The following is an 18323-nucleotide window of genomic DNA, read 5'->3' on the forward strand; positions in this document are numbered from 1 at the left end:
GATGCTAACTTTATTTGTTGTATATTGTGCCTTACAAGTGTAATGACAATAGAGTTGAATCGAATCGAATCTAAAGAGATGATTTAATTTCAGCAGTGAAATGGCAGTGTAAAATTGTCTTTTCTTCTCCTGGTTTTGCTGGCCCTGTGTGACTGAGCTTCCCTGGTGTGTGTGTGGTGTAATAAAAGCAGAAGTGGGGCGTTTGACGCTCTGAGCTCACCATCAGACTCCATCAGGATCTCTGGCTCAGGTTCCTGTTTGTGTGTGTGTGTGTGTGTTCTGAAAGAGGTGTTTTACTCTGAATCAGAGCTGTTTCTCCTCACACTGAACCACAGCTGATGACTGACCTCACACTGACCTGCTGCAGACCACCTGGAGATCATCAGCAGAGAGAGATACACACACACACACACACACACACACACACACACACACACACAGAGACACACACACACACAGAGAGAGACACACACACACACACACAGAGAGAGAGAGAGATATGAAGACAACAACACACACTGAAGAACATGGACAGGTGTCTCCTGCTGCATTCCTCACACACAGAGAGAGAGAGACACACACACACACACACACACACAGAGATACACACACACACACACACACACACACACACACAGAGACACACACACACAGAGAGAGAGATACACACAGAGAGAGAGAGATATGAAGACAACAACACACACTGAAGAACATGGACAGGTGTCTCCTGCTGCATTCCTCACACACAGAGAGAGAGACACACACACACACACACACACACACACACACACACATGCGGACATGCCTGTTTTCTGAATAGTGAAGCCTAATACGATCATCAGAAGCAAACAGCACTATACACACACTCCACCACAGTCACATGACTTCACCAGCAGTGTATATGTCTTTATTCAGGAACGTTTCCCTGAGAGTCTGACATGGAATAGTGACTGAACTAGTGATGAGTTGACCGGTTTACTATCCTGATAACCTCTGTAGACATCTTTAAGACACTTTTCAAGACAAGGAAAAGCATTACAAAAGATGCGAGGTGTATTTTCTGATGTATTTGATGTCAAATATCTTGCGCTTGTGTCAGGCATGTGCTCAGATTCAAGTTTAAACTGTGTTCAGGTGCAGCGGGTGTCTGAAGCACTCGGTGTGTCTCATGATGAAGCAGGTTTAGCTGTACACTGAAGACAGTCTGGAGAGTGAACAGATGAACACTGCTGACCAACAGAGGAATCTACACATATTTCATTCCTTATGAACTTAAACCTAGCCAGTGTGGCCAAGTCTGCCACATCGGTGTAGGGCTACTGTAATACTGTTGCTGCGGGTTGTTTTTCACGTCCACAGGTGGAGGCGTCCCCAATAACATGATATTTAGCACACATAATGTGATTTGTACCAGGGGACCTCCCTGGAAACATGATTGGACTAGTTTTGGGATAGTTTTGAGTGGGTTCTGTTGTAAAACCTGAACTGAGACCACACTGAACTGGTTTGAGCTCAATAACTCTATTGTCTTCTGTAGAGCTGCTTTTTTCTGTTCTGCTGAAATTGATTTCTGAAAAAATCTGTGTCCATACTCCATAATAACACTTCCTCCAGTGAAAAAGTGTTCTGGTCTGAATCAGGAGAGAAATCTGCACAGATCAAGCACACATGGATTATTGTGATGTTTTATCAGACTCTCATTCTGACGGCACCCATTCACTGCAGAGCATCCACTGATGAGACACTGATGCAATGACACATTTCTGAGAGAAGAAACACACTCATCCTGATCTCAGATGGCTCATTTTCATTTTCCATCAGCTGTTTCTTATGTTTCTGAATTCTGCAGTAATGCTTCACTTCTCCGTCATCACCTGTGCATACACTGACGGTGACTGACACACTCATCACACTCATCACAGCACTATGATAGTGATATTCAGAATTGCATATCATTAAATAACTGAATATTTCAGTGACTAGAAATGCCTCCATGGTTTCAGAAATATGATCGCTTTATCACACACATCAACAATTTACAAACACACACTCATGCTCAGAATGATCTGCACATCTCTGAACTACACACAACCTCAGAGAAACACTGATCCTTCACTGCTGTGTGTGAAACAGCACGGTCAGATCATGAATACAGGAGTGCCACCTGCTAACCACACACACACACACACACTCACACTTTTGTATTTGTGTAAAGTGTGTTCATCCCATAGGTGTAATGGTTTTTATTCTGTAGAAACTGTATATTCTATGGTCCTTCACCAACCCTACACCTAACCCTAACCCTCACAGGAAACTTTGTGCATTTTTACTTTCTCAAAAAAACTCATTCTGTATGATTTATAAGTGTTTTGAAAAATGGGGACATGGGTTATGTGCTCATAAGTCACCCTCTCCTTGTAATACCTGTGTCATACCCATGTCATTATACAGAGTTGTGTCCTGATATGACACACACACACACACACACACACACACACATACACTCGCGCACACACACACACATACACTCGCGCACACACACACACACACATACACTCGCGCACACACACACACACACACACACTCGCGCACACACACACACACACACACGCACGCGCGTGCACACCCATCCAGTGTATTGTTGCCTATTTCTACAAATATACGTCTGTGACACTGACTGCTTCTGTGCTGCAGACACACAAGATGTAAATATAAAGAGTTTTTCTAAACACTGCCTATTAGACACGACATACTAGAAAGTGTTCAAGCATCCATAAAACCTGCCACACTTCACATGTCAGCCGGCTGAAGCAGAGCCGAGCTGATGGATGGTGATGGAGCATGCAGAGACTGGAGAGGACTCACGCTGGTGGAGTTGGAGCGGATCAGGCCCTGGTTGTGGTTCTGCTGTTCTCTGAACTGTAGTCCAGCCAGGTGTCTCTCCAGAGCCGCCCAGTCCATGGCTGGAAGCTGGCTTTCCTCCACACATTCTTGTCTGTCCTGGCCGGGTCTGCTGGACGTCTGGCTCTCGCTGGGCTGCCGGGGTCCAGAGGAGGCTCTGACGCTCCCCGAGCCGTTGTCTGTGTACTCTCTCTCCCAGTCCAGCAGCGCTCTCTTACTGTACTGCTGGAAGTCCTCGTCCTCCTCGTAGTCCTCCAGACCAGCCAGCTCCAGACTGGGAGAGGACTTGTACTCGGAGCAGGGCGTCACCTTGTTGGAGTTGGACTCGGAGCTGGAGCGACTGGAGGAATCACTGCCCAGATCCATGCCATCCTCCCGGTAATCCTGAGACACACACACACACACACACACAAACACACACACAACGCTTTAGAGACAGATCCTGCAGAAAACATACAACTACTGACCTTTTCTGACCAGTTTCTGAAAGCTGACACTCAAACAGCACAATCACTCTGTTTTCAATTTCAGAATGTAACACACACAAAGAAAAAAAATAAGGAATTAATATTATGGCAAAGGTGTTTGCAAGTGTTTGCTTTTGAGGTGAGTCTGTGATGTTGAATGCAGTGCTTCATCTTGAAAGAGATGCGAGGCATTCTGTGTTTTGTGTGTGTGATTCTTGCACTTGTGTGTACAGTTTGTGTGTGTAAGCAGTTGTGTGTAATGTGTGTAAGCAGTTGAACAACTGTAAGCATTAAGGTGTTCTGAAAGGCCTTCATGTTCCTGATCAGTATTGAGCAGCCTGTAGCTGGTGAATCTCTGGTTATGCTGTATCATCAGCAGTGTTGGGGGAAGATACTTTTAAAAGTAATGCATAATGATATTGAGTTATGCCCTAAAAAAATAACTCATTGCATTACTTAGTTACTTTTTATGGCAAGTAATGTGTTATGTTACTTTGCATTACTTTTTCTCATCTGAGTTGGTTATGTTTTTAATATAAAATATATATATATTTTTGTCAAATGTAAAAGTCCTTTCACACCAAAAGTGAAATGAATAAGCCTCAGGTTGAAGGAAATGTAAATTCAGTTATTAACATATTTAATTATTGACTGTTTTTGTTGATTGTGAGGAACACTGAGTGTGTTTTTGAGTGAACACATGTTCATATTGAGTCTAGATCTACAGCGAGATCACGTTCACACACAACTCCTGATCTCTGTCTCCATGGCAACACCAGAGCTGTCACTCAACACATGAGAAACAATGGAACTGGTGTAACGTGTTTGAAAAAGTAACTCCGATATTTCCTTCTAAATGAAACAGTGATGTGTTACTTTATTCGTTATTTGAAAAAGCCATCTGATAATGGAAATCACGTTACCTGTAATGAGTTTACCCCCAGCACTGATTATCAATATTCTTAATAAATAATACATTCTCTGTTTTTGTCAACTAGCTTGGTTTCAGTTATCACAGGTTTTGTATTTCTTTTTGGAACGTATTGTTTCATTGATCTCATGCACCTCAGTTTTTGATTGAAAAAGGCATTATTTTGATCATTCTGGCACATGCTGGACATATTTGAAGAAGTTGTTCTACTCTTTTGAGGAACGTCAGATTTAGTCCAACGTGATAACACTAACTAGGAAAAAGAAACAGAATGAGCAGAACACAACATGAGGGTTAAATTATGATGAAGAATGATCGAATGCTGTGGGTCAGTAATGCATCTGTTATAACCTATTCCATTTGTTCTAGAAATCAATTACTGCTTTGATCACCATATTCACTACCCAGCAGAATGAGCTCACTGTTCCTCAGTCTTCTGTGTTCTTCATTCATTTATTTCCTAAACATTTGGGTGTTAGACCATGATAGATACCATCAGCATTGGTGAGATCATCCCAAATTCCATCACTCACTCAAACACACACACACACACACACACACACACACACACATTTGCCAACATGACATTTGTTGTGTGAATTTTAGTTTCACATTTAATTTTATTTAATTTTGTAAATGTTTTGATTTATTTTAAAATAATTTTTAATGGTCGACCAATATATCGCCCGAGGCCGATATATCGGCCGATATTTGTCATTTTTCAAATATCGGCATCAGCCTTGACATTTTTCTGCTTGGCCGATGTGTTCGCGGTGGGACTTTTATTTTGACGGCGCTGAGAGCAGCAGCGTCTGAACACACACAGTGCTCACACTCTCTCTCTCGTTTACTGTCGTTGTTAACAGTTCATCTAATACGGTTAGAAGTCTGTCTAATATTCAGATAGAATGGTTAAACAAAGAAATCAATGTATACAGAACGCTTTTATATTATTAGTAATAGAAAGTAAAACATTATAATACTTTCTTGTTTGCCATCAGCATTATTCAAATACGCATTTATATAATTTAAACAAATCTTTGAATAACTAATGAACATTTAATTTCCCAGACCTTGTAAACTCAGTGTAATCCAGCTGTGAGATCTTGTGAAGTGTGTATCCTTCATGATCACGTGTTCTCTGTGTGATGGTCAGTCCGTGTGAATCGAATGCTTTAAACTAGAAACTCCTGATTTCAAATTATGCTGCACCTAATGTATTTGTCCACTGTCATATGTGTGCTGTGTGTAAAATGAGGGTTATCCTGGCTTTATTTGAAAAATATGATTCCCAATGCACACAAACCTCCCAGAATACTGAGTGCCCTGTTGCTTACAGGGTTTACTTCCTTTTTAATCATATTTTATGAAACATTTATTTATTAAAAAAAAAAAAAGTCATCTAAAGTATATGTTTATTTAAAAAAAACATTTTTATCCATTCTCAAATTATTTCAAATGTATTAAATAACACTATATATATATATATATATATATATATCAGCCCCTGCTTCCCAAGATATCGACATTGGATGACAAAAATCAATATCGGTTGACCGCTAGTAATTTTACTGTTGTTCTCTGAAATAATAGACAATAATGAAGATAATAATAATTACTCTACAACAGCTAATTTAATAAATGTATTATAACATTTACACATGTGTTGAAATTGGAATCTGTAATAATAAATGCTTTTAAAATAAGTTTTAAATTTATTTATACAGAGGAAAATACGTGCAAAAAAAAAAAAACATCTAAAAATGTAGTAAGAAGTGCTATATAAAGCGCCATATAAATGCATCTTCATTCAATCAGAATGTAAATAAAAAAATATTTATAGATTTATTATGATTATGATTATTATTATGATTATTATTATTTAAAAGCATTACAAAACAGTAAAAAGCACATTTTAGTTATTTTAATTTATACAATGGTGAAAAAATTGGCAAAATACATTTCATTTTGTTTGTCTTCAGCCAAGAATTTTCATTTTGGTGCATCCCTAATTCATGTGTGAGACGCTTGCATCAGATCATCTCATAAAGATGCAGAGTTAAATTACTGTTAAATAATGAATTATATATCATATATGAGCACAATGCCCTATATTTGTCTTGGTTCACAGGATTTGAGCAGAACAGGGCTATCTGAGGACACGAGCAGAATCCCATTCACTTCTACAGCTAGAGGGCGCTATTATATTATTACAGAGAGCATACAGTAGCTCTTGCAGTGACCACTGGCACATTTTACTGCCATGTTTACTGATGCTTTAAATGCACTGTGGGTAAAACAGTCATGCAGATAATCAGATCAAGTGCTTTTACTCTCCTATCAAACACACACACACACACACACACAGCTCAGTCACACGGGACTTCCTTCCTGAACTCCTGGCACAGTAACACACACTTCCTCTGCTCTTTCACCTGAACAGGATGTGTGGCTTTGCCTTGCAGTGCCTAGCAATCCTTCAGATCAGCAGTGTGCTGCAGCATACTACGGTAAAACATCTGGGAACACAGTACAGTCACAGCTAGCGCTTTTCACAGCAAGCTCACTAACTTCTGAACAGAAAACCAGTCTTTCCTCAGTCCGTCAGATCACGTCACAGCAGGGACAGATGTCAGAAGAGGCCTACACATATTGTGCAATGTCACCACATTAACAGTAATAATAAAAAATACATCACAGTTTCTGTCCTCAGACTCCCTGCTGGAGAACAGACTCATTATTACAAATAATAAAACATTTATAATTATGATTTATTATGAGGCATCGGCAGTAGAAAGAACTGAGCACAATGTGAACAATGAAAAGTGTATAACCAGCAAATACATTGACTCTGTGTAGCTATATGAATGAATGAATCCTTTGAAATGACTGCATTCACATTATTCGCTTCATTGTTTATATTTGTTTCAAATCTGATGAAAAACTTCATTAAATCATGATTTATGAATATTTAATAACACATCGCCTAAATGCAATATGTATATATATATATATATATATATATATATATATATATATATATATATATATATATATATATATATATATATATGCGCATTATATGACTTGTAGTATGTAATATGGTGTTGCACGGGTTCTTTGGCTGATCGTGTCGCTGCTGAAGACAGTAAACACAGTAAGTGACCATGACTGAACACTTCCAGCTCAAACACATCATCTGTCTGTCAAAGCCTGCACATTATGAAGCTTTATGATCATCTGCAGGCTCTTTATGAAAGGAAGGCTCTACAAGGCTCTTACATCCACACTTAAGACACATCAGGAGTCCTCGCGTGATTTGTCGAGATGAGATCACAGCTTTAATCTCAAGAGACACCGGCTCTCAACACCAGTGCAGTTCATTAGGCTTTATTCCCTTATTTACATAAGTGATCGCTAAATGTGATTAAACACGAACATAAATGCGTAAGAACAGCTCTGACACACACACACACACACACACACACAGAGAGAGAGAGAATCTGGGAAAGCGGTACAAATTTCATCCCATTTTACAGTTGTCTAATGATGCATGCTGTCTCCATAAGGACAGTGCATTGACTTCATTCGATCTCACACACCCGATATGCTCCCATGCACGTTACACATTACAGTAATATCAGAAATAGCACACGCACTGCTCTTCAGACCTCTGGTCGGTGTTACAGAAGCGCGAGTTTAAATGAACGCACGCGAGTCCCTCAGTCAGTCCCGAATGATGTCATGTTTCTAAATCCGTCCTCGCTGCCTCATAACTGACTGAAACCAGCTGAGCTGAGATCAGCCCATGGACTAACAGGACTTACGGTCATCTTGTGTGCCGGTGTTGGCTCGTGCTCTCAGGACATGTTTGCGCGGCTCGAGGAGAAAGCTCCGGTCCGTGCGCGGAGAGCGTCCGTGGCGCAAGTCATGGCGGATCTCCGCTGCTCCAGAACACCCCGGCGGCTCTCCGGCGGCCAGACCAGATAACAGAAACCCTCCCTCTGAGGAGCTGTCTCAACACCTACTGAGCTGCCTAGCTAGACAGCATGTGTGACGCGCTCGAGTCAGCTGGGTGAGGCGAGGGAGCGAGGGAGAGAGCGAGCGCTACAACATGCTGTCGCGCGTTTGACCAGCAAACATAATCTAACCCCAAAACACTGCACACTAATAAATAGTTAACATTATCCAAACAATTATCCCCTTATTTTGTCAATGCCTATAATAGCCAAACATGCTGCCACTGGCTTATATTTACCAAAAATGTTGCATTTGCCTAACGCCCCGAAATGCTCCCCTCTAAGGTAGTCATGTGTCCTATATGGTTCATTATTTGGTCATTATTCTTTTGTCAGGCCATGGCCAATGAGAGGAGGGTTCGTGCTCTTCTACTGGACACACAGAGCCGTGGCTTCACAATTGAAAGGTCATCTCATCTGCTCATACACTGTACAAATGATTCTCAAAGATTACTGGAATATGCTTTACAAGAAAATACTGTTTCAGTATTATTATACTTCCAGACCAGTTCTCAGTCTGTTTTCTGATGAGATGCAATGCGTTATGCTTCAGCTACTTTTTATTTACAGAAACTCAACATTTTTGGATGAAATGTACATTATTCTATGTTAATGACCTGTTTATAGAGCTGTTGCATACAGAGTGGAGTGTAATGTAGTATTAAATATCAGCATGCTCTCTGATTGATGTCTGTGCCAATATTAAGCATATACTGTGATATTACATATCATTCCTGCAGTTCATTAAAATCATGCCTCATCAGCCTCTACTGGACCTGTGTAGACCCTACTAAAACAATGCATTCATAGTTAATATGCAATTTATGCAATCAAATAATATTCAAAAACATCAACATTAAATATGCTTTGAAATTGGATCTTAAAATCAGCATGAATGGAAATTCACTAATCTATTTTCGAAATGCATCTTGTCATGAATAATTTATCCATGCATTTCTTTTTTTTGTTCTTTGAGTTTGTCATTTAATTAAAACTAGAGCTCCCAGTCTTTTCTCTGGTAATGTATGCTGGACTTCTCCAGTCATTTACTCTGCTTAAACTTTCTCAAATTCATCCTCCAGCTTGCATTCAGACCTGCTCTCTGTCAAATCACCAACCGATGGATCGAACCAAGTCCACACCCTATAAACCCTATATTTTTTCCTTTTTCTTTTTTGAAAATCCTCTCAAACACATGTACGTCACCATACAGAATCACATTTCTGTCGCGACTTGCCTTCCATCACAACTTTAATCTTCTGTCTGCAGAAGCACTTAAAACAGTTTTTGAGTGAAAAGCAGAGCGCTCGACAAGGTCACCTTGGTCAAGCCGAGCACATTGATGTTCACTTTGAGTGGAAATGCAGAAATATCTGTCTAAATTGCTTTCCACTCTTCTTTTTAGCATGCAACATGAAATTGTGGTGCATGTGCTCAAAAGAATGCAGTTACACATTCCAGTTTTAAATGCACAAATAGTGTTTGTATGTAGATCAAACCGAAAGATGAGTACTAATTTAACAAGTCATCATGTAAGATTGCATTTTTGATTAGGACTGTTTATGTAGTCAGTTGCTCATGTAGACAGGAAGTCAGAACAGTGGAGTTTGAGACACAGCCCCCCCCTCTCTCTCTCTCTCTCTCTCTCTCTCTCTCTCTCCCTCTCTCTCTCTCTCTCTCTCTCTCTCTCTATCTCTGTTTCTCCCTCCAGGATGAGACAGGAGTTCTGAGTCTCTGCTGATATGGTTGAGTCTGACGGCCTGCAGCATTCAGTGGCTCCCCAGTGTTTTTCGCAGCAGTCACTATGGGCACGAGAGAAAAGACGTCACAGGAACCTCTGCCCACTGCACTCACTGACCCTACCAGCAAACACAGCCGAGACAGAGACAAGAATAGCACATCCACTGCCCAGCCACGTTTGCATGATAACTCAGAGTGGATGCACATCAATGCTTTTGATTGGTATTGCCTCACTAGATTTAAAAAAGATATTATTTAAAGTCACATGATCTCACACACTCCTCCAGTATCCACTCTGAGCTTCTGTGGCTGTGACTATTTTAGGCACATTCTTTACACTTTCCAACCTTTTCTGCAGTGGTTTCCAAACCCAGCACTGCATGTGGTGTTTGTTTCCCTTATCCAGCAAACCTGACTTAACTCATCGGATCATTAGTAGAGACTCAAACGGGTGTCAGATAAAGAGACATGCAAAATGTGCAATGCTGAGGACAGCCAAGCCATTCATATAGTGTACAATCTAAATATTGATGATAAACGCCCCATCATATCCTCTCAAATGTGCTTATGTGAGGATGAATCCAGAGATCTAGAGGCTGAGATGCATCTGTGAAGTTATGCAAACATAATGGCTGCACCACTTGCTTTAATCATTTTATGACAGCCGCCTTTTAACAGAGTTGTAAAACAGTGACATACTGTACAATTACATTGCTATAGTATTGTGTATATATTTGGGCAAATTTGTACTTTCTTGAGTATTTAAATTTGTATAAACATACTTAATTCACTACATTTTCATAGAATAAACACTTAGCAAACACAAACACACTCTGGTATTTGTATCATTATGTTTGATACTTTGATGTTTGATATTTTTCTACTGTACAATTATTTATATTCTATACCCTTACCTTAACCCTAAACCTAAACCTACCCCTCACAGATAACTACAAGCATTATTTAAATTCTCAAAACACTTCATTTTGTATGATTTAAAATCTGATTTCTTCATGGGGAACTTATAATGTCCACATTTGATACTTATAATATAATCAATACCAGTATGTATAAACACAAATAAAGTTGCATTCCCAGAAATTAAAGTAATTATTTTCATCCAGTTTATGGCTTTTTGTTATATCGTTGGGTCCAACTTTATATTAGGTGGCCTTTACTACTGTGTACTTACATTTGAATGTATAGTTTGGTACAATGCACTTAATGTTTACATACATTTTTTAACATTGTACTTATATTTTTACTAGAGGTGGGCATAGATTAATTTTTTTAATCTAGATTAATCTCACTGTGATCTTGAAATTAATCTAGATTAAAATGGCTCACTCGAATTCTGAAGGTTGTACCAGTGGGCCCTGTTTGAAATTGTTTAATTTGTATGTTCATTTATTTTTATTTATTTGTGCTATTTACACAATGTTTAAGTTTTTTTCAAGTTTGTAGGTGTCAAGGTACAGAAACTGAATAATTACATGTAAAAAAGCACTGGATAGTCTTCAATGTAAAAATGAAATATACAATCAAACCTACATTTATTCAGACACCTTCAACATTTCTCACATTATTGCAGTTTTGCTATATATATCAAAAATTATATCTTGTGTCTGAATAATTTTTGGTTTGACTGTTAAAACTACAAAGTAATTCGGTCAAGAGCAGTGAGTGATTTTCATCTTCATTTTCTTGGATTAACATTACAGCAGCCAGTAGCTAAATTAGGAGCGGTCACTTTACACATCCCATTTTTCACTTAAGAAATAACGGACAGTTTTTTCGAGCATAATTTCCAAGGTGGATATTTTGACATATTTTGTATGTATTTGTCGGCACTAGAGCAAAATAAGCAAATTCGATGTTCAAGTGTTTTGATTAAAACACTTGAAAACGCTTATTTTTAGTCTCTCTCTCCGCACCTAACACGGCACGCGCTACTCTGTTCAGCTTTTCTGCGTCTTGTGTTTGGATGCTTTAATGTTTAAAACGACAAGCGGTAAGACTTAAAAACATGTGAAAAAGATAAGCTTTCGTGACGATGCGCAGCAGTGGTCCGTCAACTGTCCTGAGCATCTTTTTAGGCTGGCCTCAGTCAGTCGGTTATATAAAATATCAAGGTGAAAGTCATCATAGCTTGCCTAGTATAGAACCAGATCTCAACCCAACTTTGAGAATTGATTAACGGTGATAATTTTTTTATCGCCCGATAAGAGTCTTGCGTTAATGCAGCACGTTAACGCCAATAACGGCCCACCACTAATTTTTACATTGTTGACCCATCCCTTACACCTTAACCCACCCTTAAGTCCACCCATACCACCGAACCTGTCATTAACTATCTCATCTCAATAGCAGCAAAAGTGTTTTGCAATACAATATGACCACAATAAGTACATCATAGTTTTTTTTTTTTTTTTGACTTCCCAAAACACCCGATGTATTTAGTTGATACATCATTAGAAGAATGGCATCTACGCTAATATTAGTCTGTTTCTCTCTTATTCCGAGGTCAGCGTGGCCACCAGATCCAGTCTGTATCAAGATCAGAGGGTCACTGCAGTCGCCCGGATCCAGTACGTATCCAGACCAGATGGTGGATCAGCACCTAGAAAGGACCTCTACATCCCTGAAAGACAGCGGAGACCAGGACAACTAGAGCCCCAGATACAGATCCCCTGTAAAGACCTTGTCTCAGAGGAGCACCAGGACAAGACCACAGGAAACAGATGATTCTTCTGCACAATCTGACTTTGCTGCAGCCTGGAATTGAACTACTGGTTTCATCTGGTCAGAGGAGAACTGACCCCAACTGAGCCTGGTTTCTCCCAAGGTTTTTTTCTCCATTCTGTCACCGATGGAGTTTCGGTTCCTTGCCGCTGTCGCCTCTGGCTTGCTTAGTTGGGGTCACTTCATCTACAGCGATATCATTGACTTGATTGCAAATAATTGCACAGACACTATTTAAACTAAACTGAGATGATGACATCACTGAATGAACTGTCATTCTGCATTATTGACACACTGTCTTCCTAATTAATGTTGTTCAGTTGCTTTGACACAATCTTTTTTGTGCTATATAAATAAAGGTGAGTTGACTTGACTTTTGATGCAAGCACAGTAGTTAACTCTACCTAATATAAAGTGTGACCTATTTTATTTTAGTGGCTCTCACACCCATATTTTTTTTTTATATTTGTAGGAGTTTTATGACAAAATGTGAACTTTTCTGAGTAGCAAAAGTATTGACACAGACCATTAGGTTAATAGACATTTCACACGGTGTATAGAGATGTTTTTGCATTTTAAAATGTTAAAAACCTAACAAGCTGCATTTGTCATGTGAGCAGGTGAGACAAAGCAAGAATCCACATTCAAGTACAGTTTAATTGAAATAAGCACATACACAGATATTTCAGACCTAAAACTGTATTAAATACACAAGAGAATCAGGAATAAGAAGTTCAAGTCCATAAGGGAAGTCGATTCGGGAAGGGATGGAGATCCAGGGTTGTGAGGTGGAAGAGGGTCTGGAGACTGAGGTGGACCCTGGGTGTAGCCGAAGGAACTGGTGACCAATGTAGTAGAGCGGGAAGCCACCAAGGTGGAGCAGGTGACCACCACAGCAGAGCAGACTGTCACGGTTGATGAGCCGCTGTCTCATCCTAGTCTTGTGTGTTTGTGGGTGTCTTGTTATGCTGATTGTTTGATGTGGGGGTTACCGCTGATCATTAGTCATTTCTCCAGCCTATTTAATGCCATGTCTTTCATCTAATTTTTGTCATTTCATTGTTGGAGTTTCCCCGTGTTGTTTCCTGATTAAGTTCTCCTCGTGTGTTCCTTCGGTTGCACTGAGTTCATCGTGTCAGGCTGTTCCTGTTCCTATCCTGTTGTGGATTCTACACCTGATTCATCACTCAACACTCCGGGCAATTCTTCACTCTGTCGTCACCCATATCATCTGGTTTGCCCATCGAAGTCCCTGCTTCACCACTCTCCTGCTGGCTGCAACAGGAAGACTTGTAATGTTCTCTCAAAAAAAGAGTTATTTTACTTGCAACTTGCATCCGCGTATCTCTCACGTAATAGAATGATCTGACCATCATGATGGATGCAGCAGGTTCAGCTTCACTCACTGAGTTCATCAACCACAGTGTTGCTTGTATGGATCAGCAGCAGGAGAGTATCACCACCATGGTGCTGTGCAAGCTCTCGTGACGCAGATGTCAAAGCTCTCATAGAAGTTCGAACTCCTGAGTAATCCCACTGAGCCGCTAACACCACCGGTTCCCCCCATACCACCGTAGCCGAGTAACCAACCTGAGCCGTGCCTACCCGTTCCTCAGAGTTATGATGGTGAGCCCAATTTTTGCAGAGCCTTTCTCACATGGTGTTTGATGCACTTTTCCATACAGGACTTTTGCCACTGCCATTAATCATACCACTAAATCTGGAAACATTACAATATGTTTGAAGTGCTGCTTTTTATGGATTTACATTATTTATATTTCATTACATGCTATTTTTATACTCTAGTTTTTTGTTTGCTCTTCATAGCACTGAGATAGCTCTCTTAGGGTTAATCAGTGATCTCCTCAAGTTTTCTGACTCTAGAAACAGTAGTATCATGGCCAACCTAAAACTCAGTGCATCTTTTGATGAAGACGTGCTTCTCTGTTGTGTCTTTTGAGGATTAACAATCACCTCCAGTCTTGTGGAGTTCCCCAAGGCTCTGTTTTAGAGCCACTTCTTTTTTGTAATCTACTGTATATGCCTTTTCTAGGCCAAAAACAACAACACAAGGCCAGGTCAAATTTATTCCCCCATTTATTGATATTAAAATGGAGATGACATTCAAGCCTGGACAAACTGAACTTAAAAAATAACTTAAGTTTGATTAAGTACAGACTTCGACTGCCTTGTTTGACATTACTCTTATGTCTTATATATGCTATGACATTTTTGGTGCCCTGTTAAAGCTCTCCACTTATCTTCATGTCATGGGACCAATGGTGAATCTGTCCTTCATGCCTTCATCTCTTCATGTATGGATTACTGAAAATGTTCTTCTTTCTAAATTGCTTCAGAGGGCACATTCTGCCCGTGTCCAAGCACACACATCTCTCTCGTCCTCCAGAAACCACACTGGCTGCCTGTGGCTCCTCACATGCAGTTTAAAATTATATTCACCAGTTTTAAAGCCCTGCATGGTTTTGAGCCACAGTATTTGGCCGATTTGATTCACCCCGATGCTCCTGCTCTGCTTCTTAGGTCCTATGGATCCAATTTATTTATGTTTTCCAAGTTCATATTGTCTTCTGTGAGTGGCAGGGCTTTCGGTGGAACTCTCTCTGCAAAATGTCATCTCTTCCAATATTGAAATCCTAGTTGTTTGCTCAGGGTTATTGACATATTTCTGCCCTCTGCCTCTTTTTGCTGTATCCATTATTTTCCTTCTTTCATACTTGTTTGTTATGATGTTTTTTATAGATTCCAGTCTGCGCTGTGCAGTGACCTTGGGTTTGTGAAAGGTGCTATAGAAGCAAAATTTGAGAAAATATGTATGTAGTTTATTCCAGCCTGGTCTATTAGGTATTAGTATGTAACATTGACAGGTATAAAACATACATCTCTGCATGTTCTGATAGATGCTGAAACAGACAATATGTATGGCAGCAACTAAAATGGAAACATTATTTACTGCTAAAGTAATGTAACATTTATGAATCATTTATGTCATAGAAATACTTCGATCATTGTACTTTCACCATTTTATATTTTATATCCCTTAACCCAGGGTTCCTCAAATATTGCCCTGGAGGGCCAATGCACTTTAGATTTTAACACCAGCCCTGATCAGACTCACACCTGTGATTTTCTAATGATCCTGAACACAGTGATAGACATTATTATTATTATTATTATTATTATTATTATTATTTTTACAATAGAATCAAAATAATAATGCCATGTTTTCAATATTTATATGTAAGGATTCATACATTTCTTCATGTCTGTAAAGTCGTTCATATGTGATAATTTACATTTAAGATCGTCATTATGACAATATTGTATGTTTCAGTGTCTGTGCAAAGGTACTGTAAATAGGTGTGGTAGAACAACATTTTATGTACATACAGCATAAGATCATGTTAAAGCCGTACATGCAATAATTCATTTGTTACACCAAACTGAACTGCAAAAGTGATAAGTCCACACCTTCAGAAGAGTCTGCTTTATATCTCCTTGTCTTCTAATGCAGTGTTTTTTGGATGTTTGAATTTGCAGATGTTTTTCTGTTATCTCTGTAGATGGCATTACGTCCTGTTCATGGCCCTGCATTTAAATCCTTGAAACAAGCCCAGCACCACTCACAGTAACTCTGCTTCTGTTTTTGTTTTCATTGTTTGGAGGGAATGTGTGCATACTGAACATGCTGTGCAGCATTGCGATGCGATGGCATATGTAAATACTGAGCAGGGCTGTAGAATCTGAGCTTCTCTACCTGCGCTGGCACTATCTGACAACTGCGTTCAGCTCCACTGGAGATGCTATCAGCATTAAATCACTACAAGCTTATTATAGACAGTCAGATAAGAAAGACAGAGATTACAAAAGACAGCAGAAGACACGGCTCTTCCCCTGGCTTCTCACCTCAGTGGCACTGAGAAGACTAACCGACAGAAGAGGAACTGAAGCTTGTGCTCTTCTGATGTGCTCACAGACTCTGACGAGATGAGCACAGGGTGACCTCCATTCTTCCGCAAGAGAAAGCATTTTGGCTTCTCAGACTGGATTTTGAGAGGAGACATAGTCAGACATATGCAGATACAGAAATACGCTCTACTCAAGCATAAGTGAAGTAACTGACCATTTGGCAAAAAATAAATAAATAATAAATTAAATGTACATTTTAAATAAATAAATAAATAAATAATACAGTTAGATAATTTGTATATAAAATAATGCTAAATATATTCTGTAACGAGTGTATCAGCTTAATGAACAATACAGTCAGGTCCATATATATATTTGGACAGAGGCACAATTTTTATTATTTTAGCTCCTGACCTAAACATATTCAATTACACTTACAAAATGAATATGTCTTTAAAGTGCACACTCCAAACTTTAATTTGAAGGTATTCTCATCACAACTGAAGGAAAGGTTAAAGTGGTCGTATAATGTTGCTAAAAAGAACATTATTTTGTGTATTTGGGGTAATGCAATGTGTTTATGTGGTTTATGGTAAAAAACAAAACAAAAAAAAACTTATTTTCCACATACTATACATTATTGTTTCTCCTCTATGCCCTGCCTTTCTGAAACGTGTAGATTTTTACAAAGCTCATCGTTCTGAAAAGCAAAGTGTCCTCTGATTGGCCAGATATTCTGTGCATTGTGATTGGCTGAATACCACAAGCGTGTGATGGAAGTGTTACGCCCCTGAACATACTGTGATGGCGTCTCCCAGCACGACGAGAGAAAACCAACAAAACCCATTACAAATTAGGCATTTGTTGCATCCAGTGAGGACATAATTACTGATTACAATGCCTTATACTGTTTTTACACGTTGTGATGTGTCTGCATTTGTCATCGGAGAAACGATAAACAGCAAGCGTTACTCTACACTGCCCAAAACTCGTATTTGAATTTAATAATTTATATTATATTTTATATATATATATATATATATATATATATATATATATATAAAACACACTTACAGTCTATGAGTCCTAACAGCCAGCAGATCAGGAAACAGTGCTGCGTAAAATTAAATGCACACATCTGAATATTTGGGTTGAATTTATCCACTGATTTCTAGTTGTGTCCTCTTTTGAAAGTGAAAGTGACGTGACATACAGCCAAGTATGGTAACCCATACTCAGATTTCATGCTCTGCATTTAACCCATCCAAAGTGCACACACACAGGAGTGAACACACACCCAAGATTCAAACCCACCAGCTTAGGGTTAGGAGCTAAACTCTCTAACCACTAGGCCACGACTTCCCTTAGGAAGGCCAGACAAAGTAGATTCACTTTCACAGTGAAACACAGCATCACACAAGGCAGACTCGAGTGAGTGGAGGCCAGCATGATGACCTTGGGATGGACTCTGCTTCATCCAGGGTGAAAGTGACCAGCACGGATCAGCTCGAGGCATGACGAAGCAGATATCATCCTCTTTTGGAAGGCCAAACAAAGTAGTTTGCTTTCACAATGAAACACACAGAATCTCCACAA

The 18323-nt window shown here is 39.4% G+C and overlaps 2 protein-coding genes across 3 annotated transcripts in view; both read right to left on the reverse strand.

The window, feature by feature from the left end:
- The window catches only part of si:dkey-77f5.3 (uncharacterized protein LOC326903 homolog), a 320099-nt gene that overhangs the window by 36994 nt on the left and 264782 nt on the right, over positions 1 to 18323 (reverse strand). The window lies entirely within an intron of this gene.
- LOC127972330 (schwannomin-interacting protein 1) overlaps positions 1 to 18323 on the reverse strand; it is a 211522-nt gene that overhangs the window by 27494 nt on the left and 165705 nt on the right. Inside the window, exons 1-2 of one of the 2 annotated variants that reach the window (XM_052575768.1) lie at positions 8127 to 8374; positions 2866 to 3285 (exon numbers count right to left, since the gene is read on the reverse strand). In XM_052575768.1, the coding sequence (XP_052431728.1) occupies positions 2866 to 3285; positions 8127 to 8132 (426 nt within the window). In that variant the 5' untranslated portion in view covers positions 8133 to 8374. Of the gene's footprint in view, positions 1 to 2865; positions 3286 to 8126; positions 8375 to 18323 lie in introns of those variants that run through there. The other variant, XM_052575767.1, reaches the window with a different exon arrangement.

Source organism: Carassius gibelio, chromosome B15 (genome assembly GCF_023724105.1).
Source record: "Carassius gibelio isolate Cgi1373 ecotype wild population from Czech Republic chromosome B15, carGib1.2-hapl.c, whole genome shotgun sequence".
Lineage (NCBI taxonomy): Eukaryota > Metazoa > Chordata > Actinopteri > Cypriniformes > Cyprinidae > Carassius > Carassius gibelio.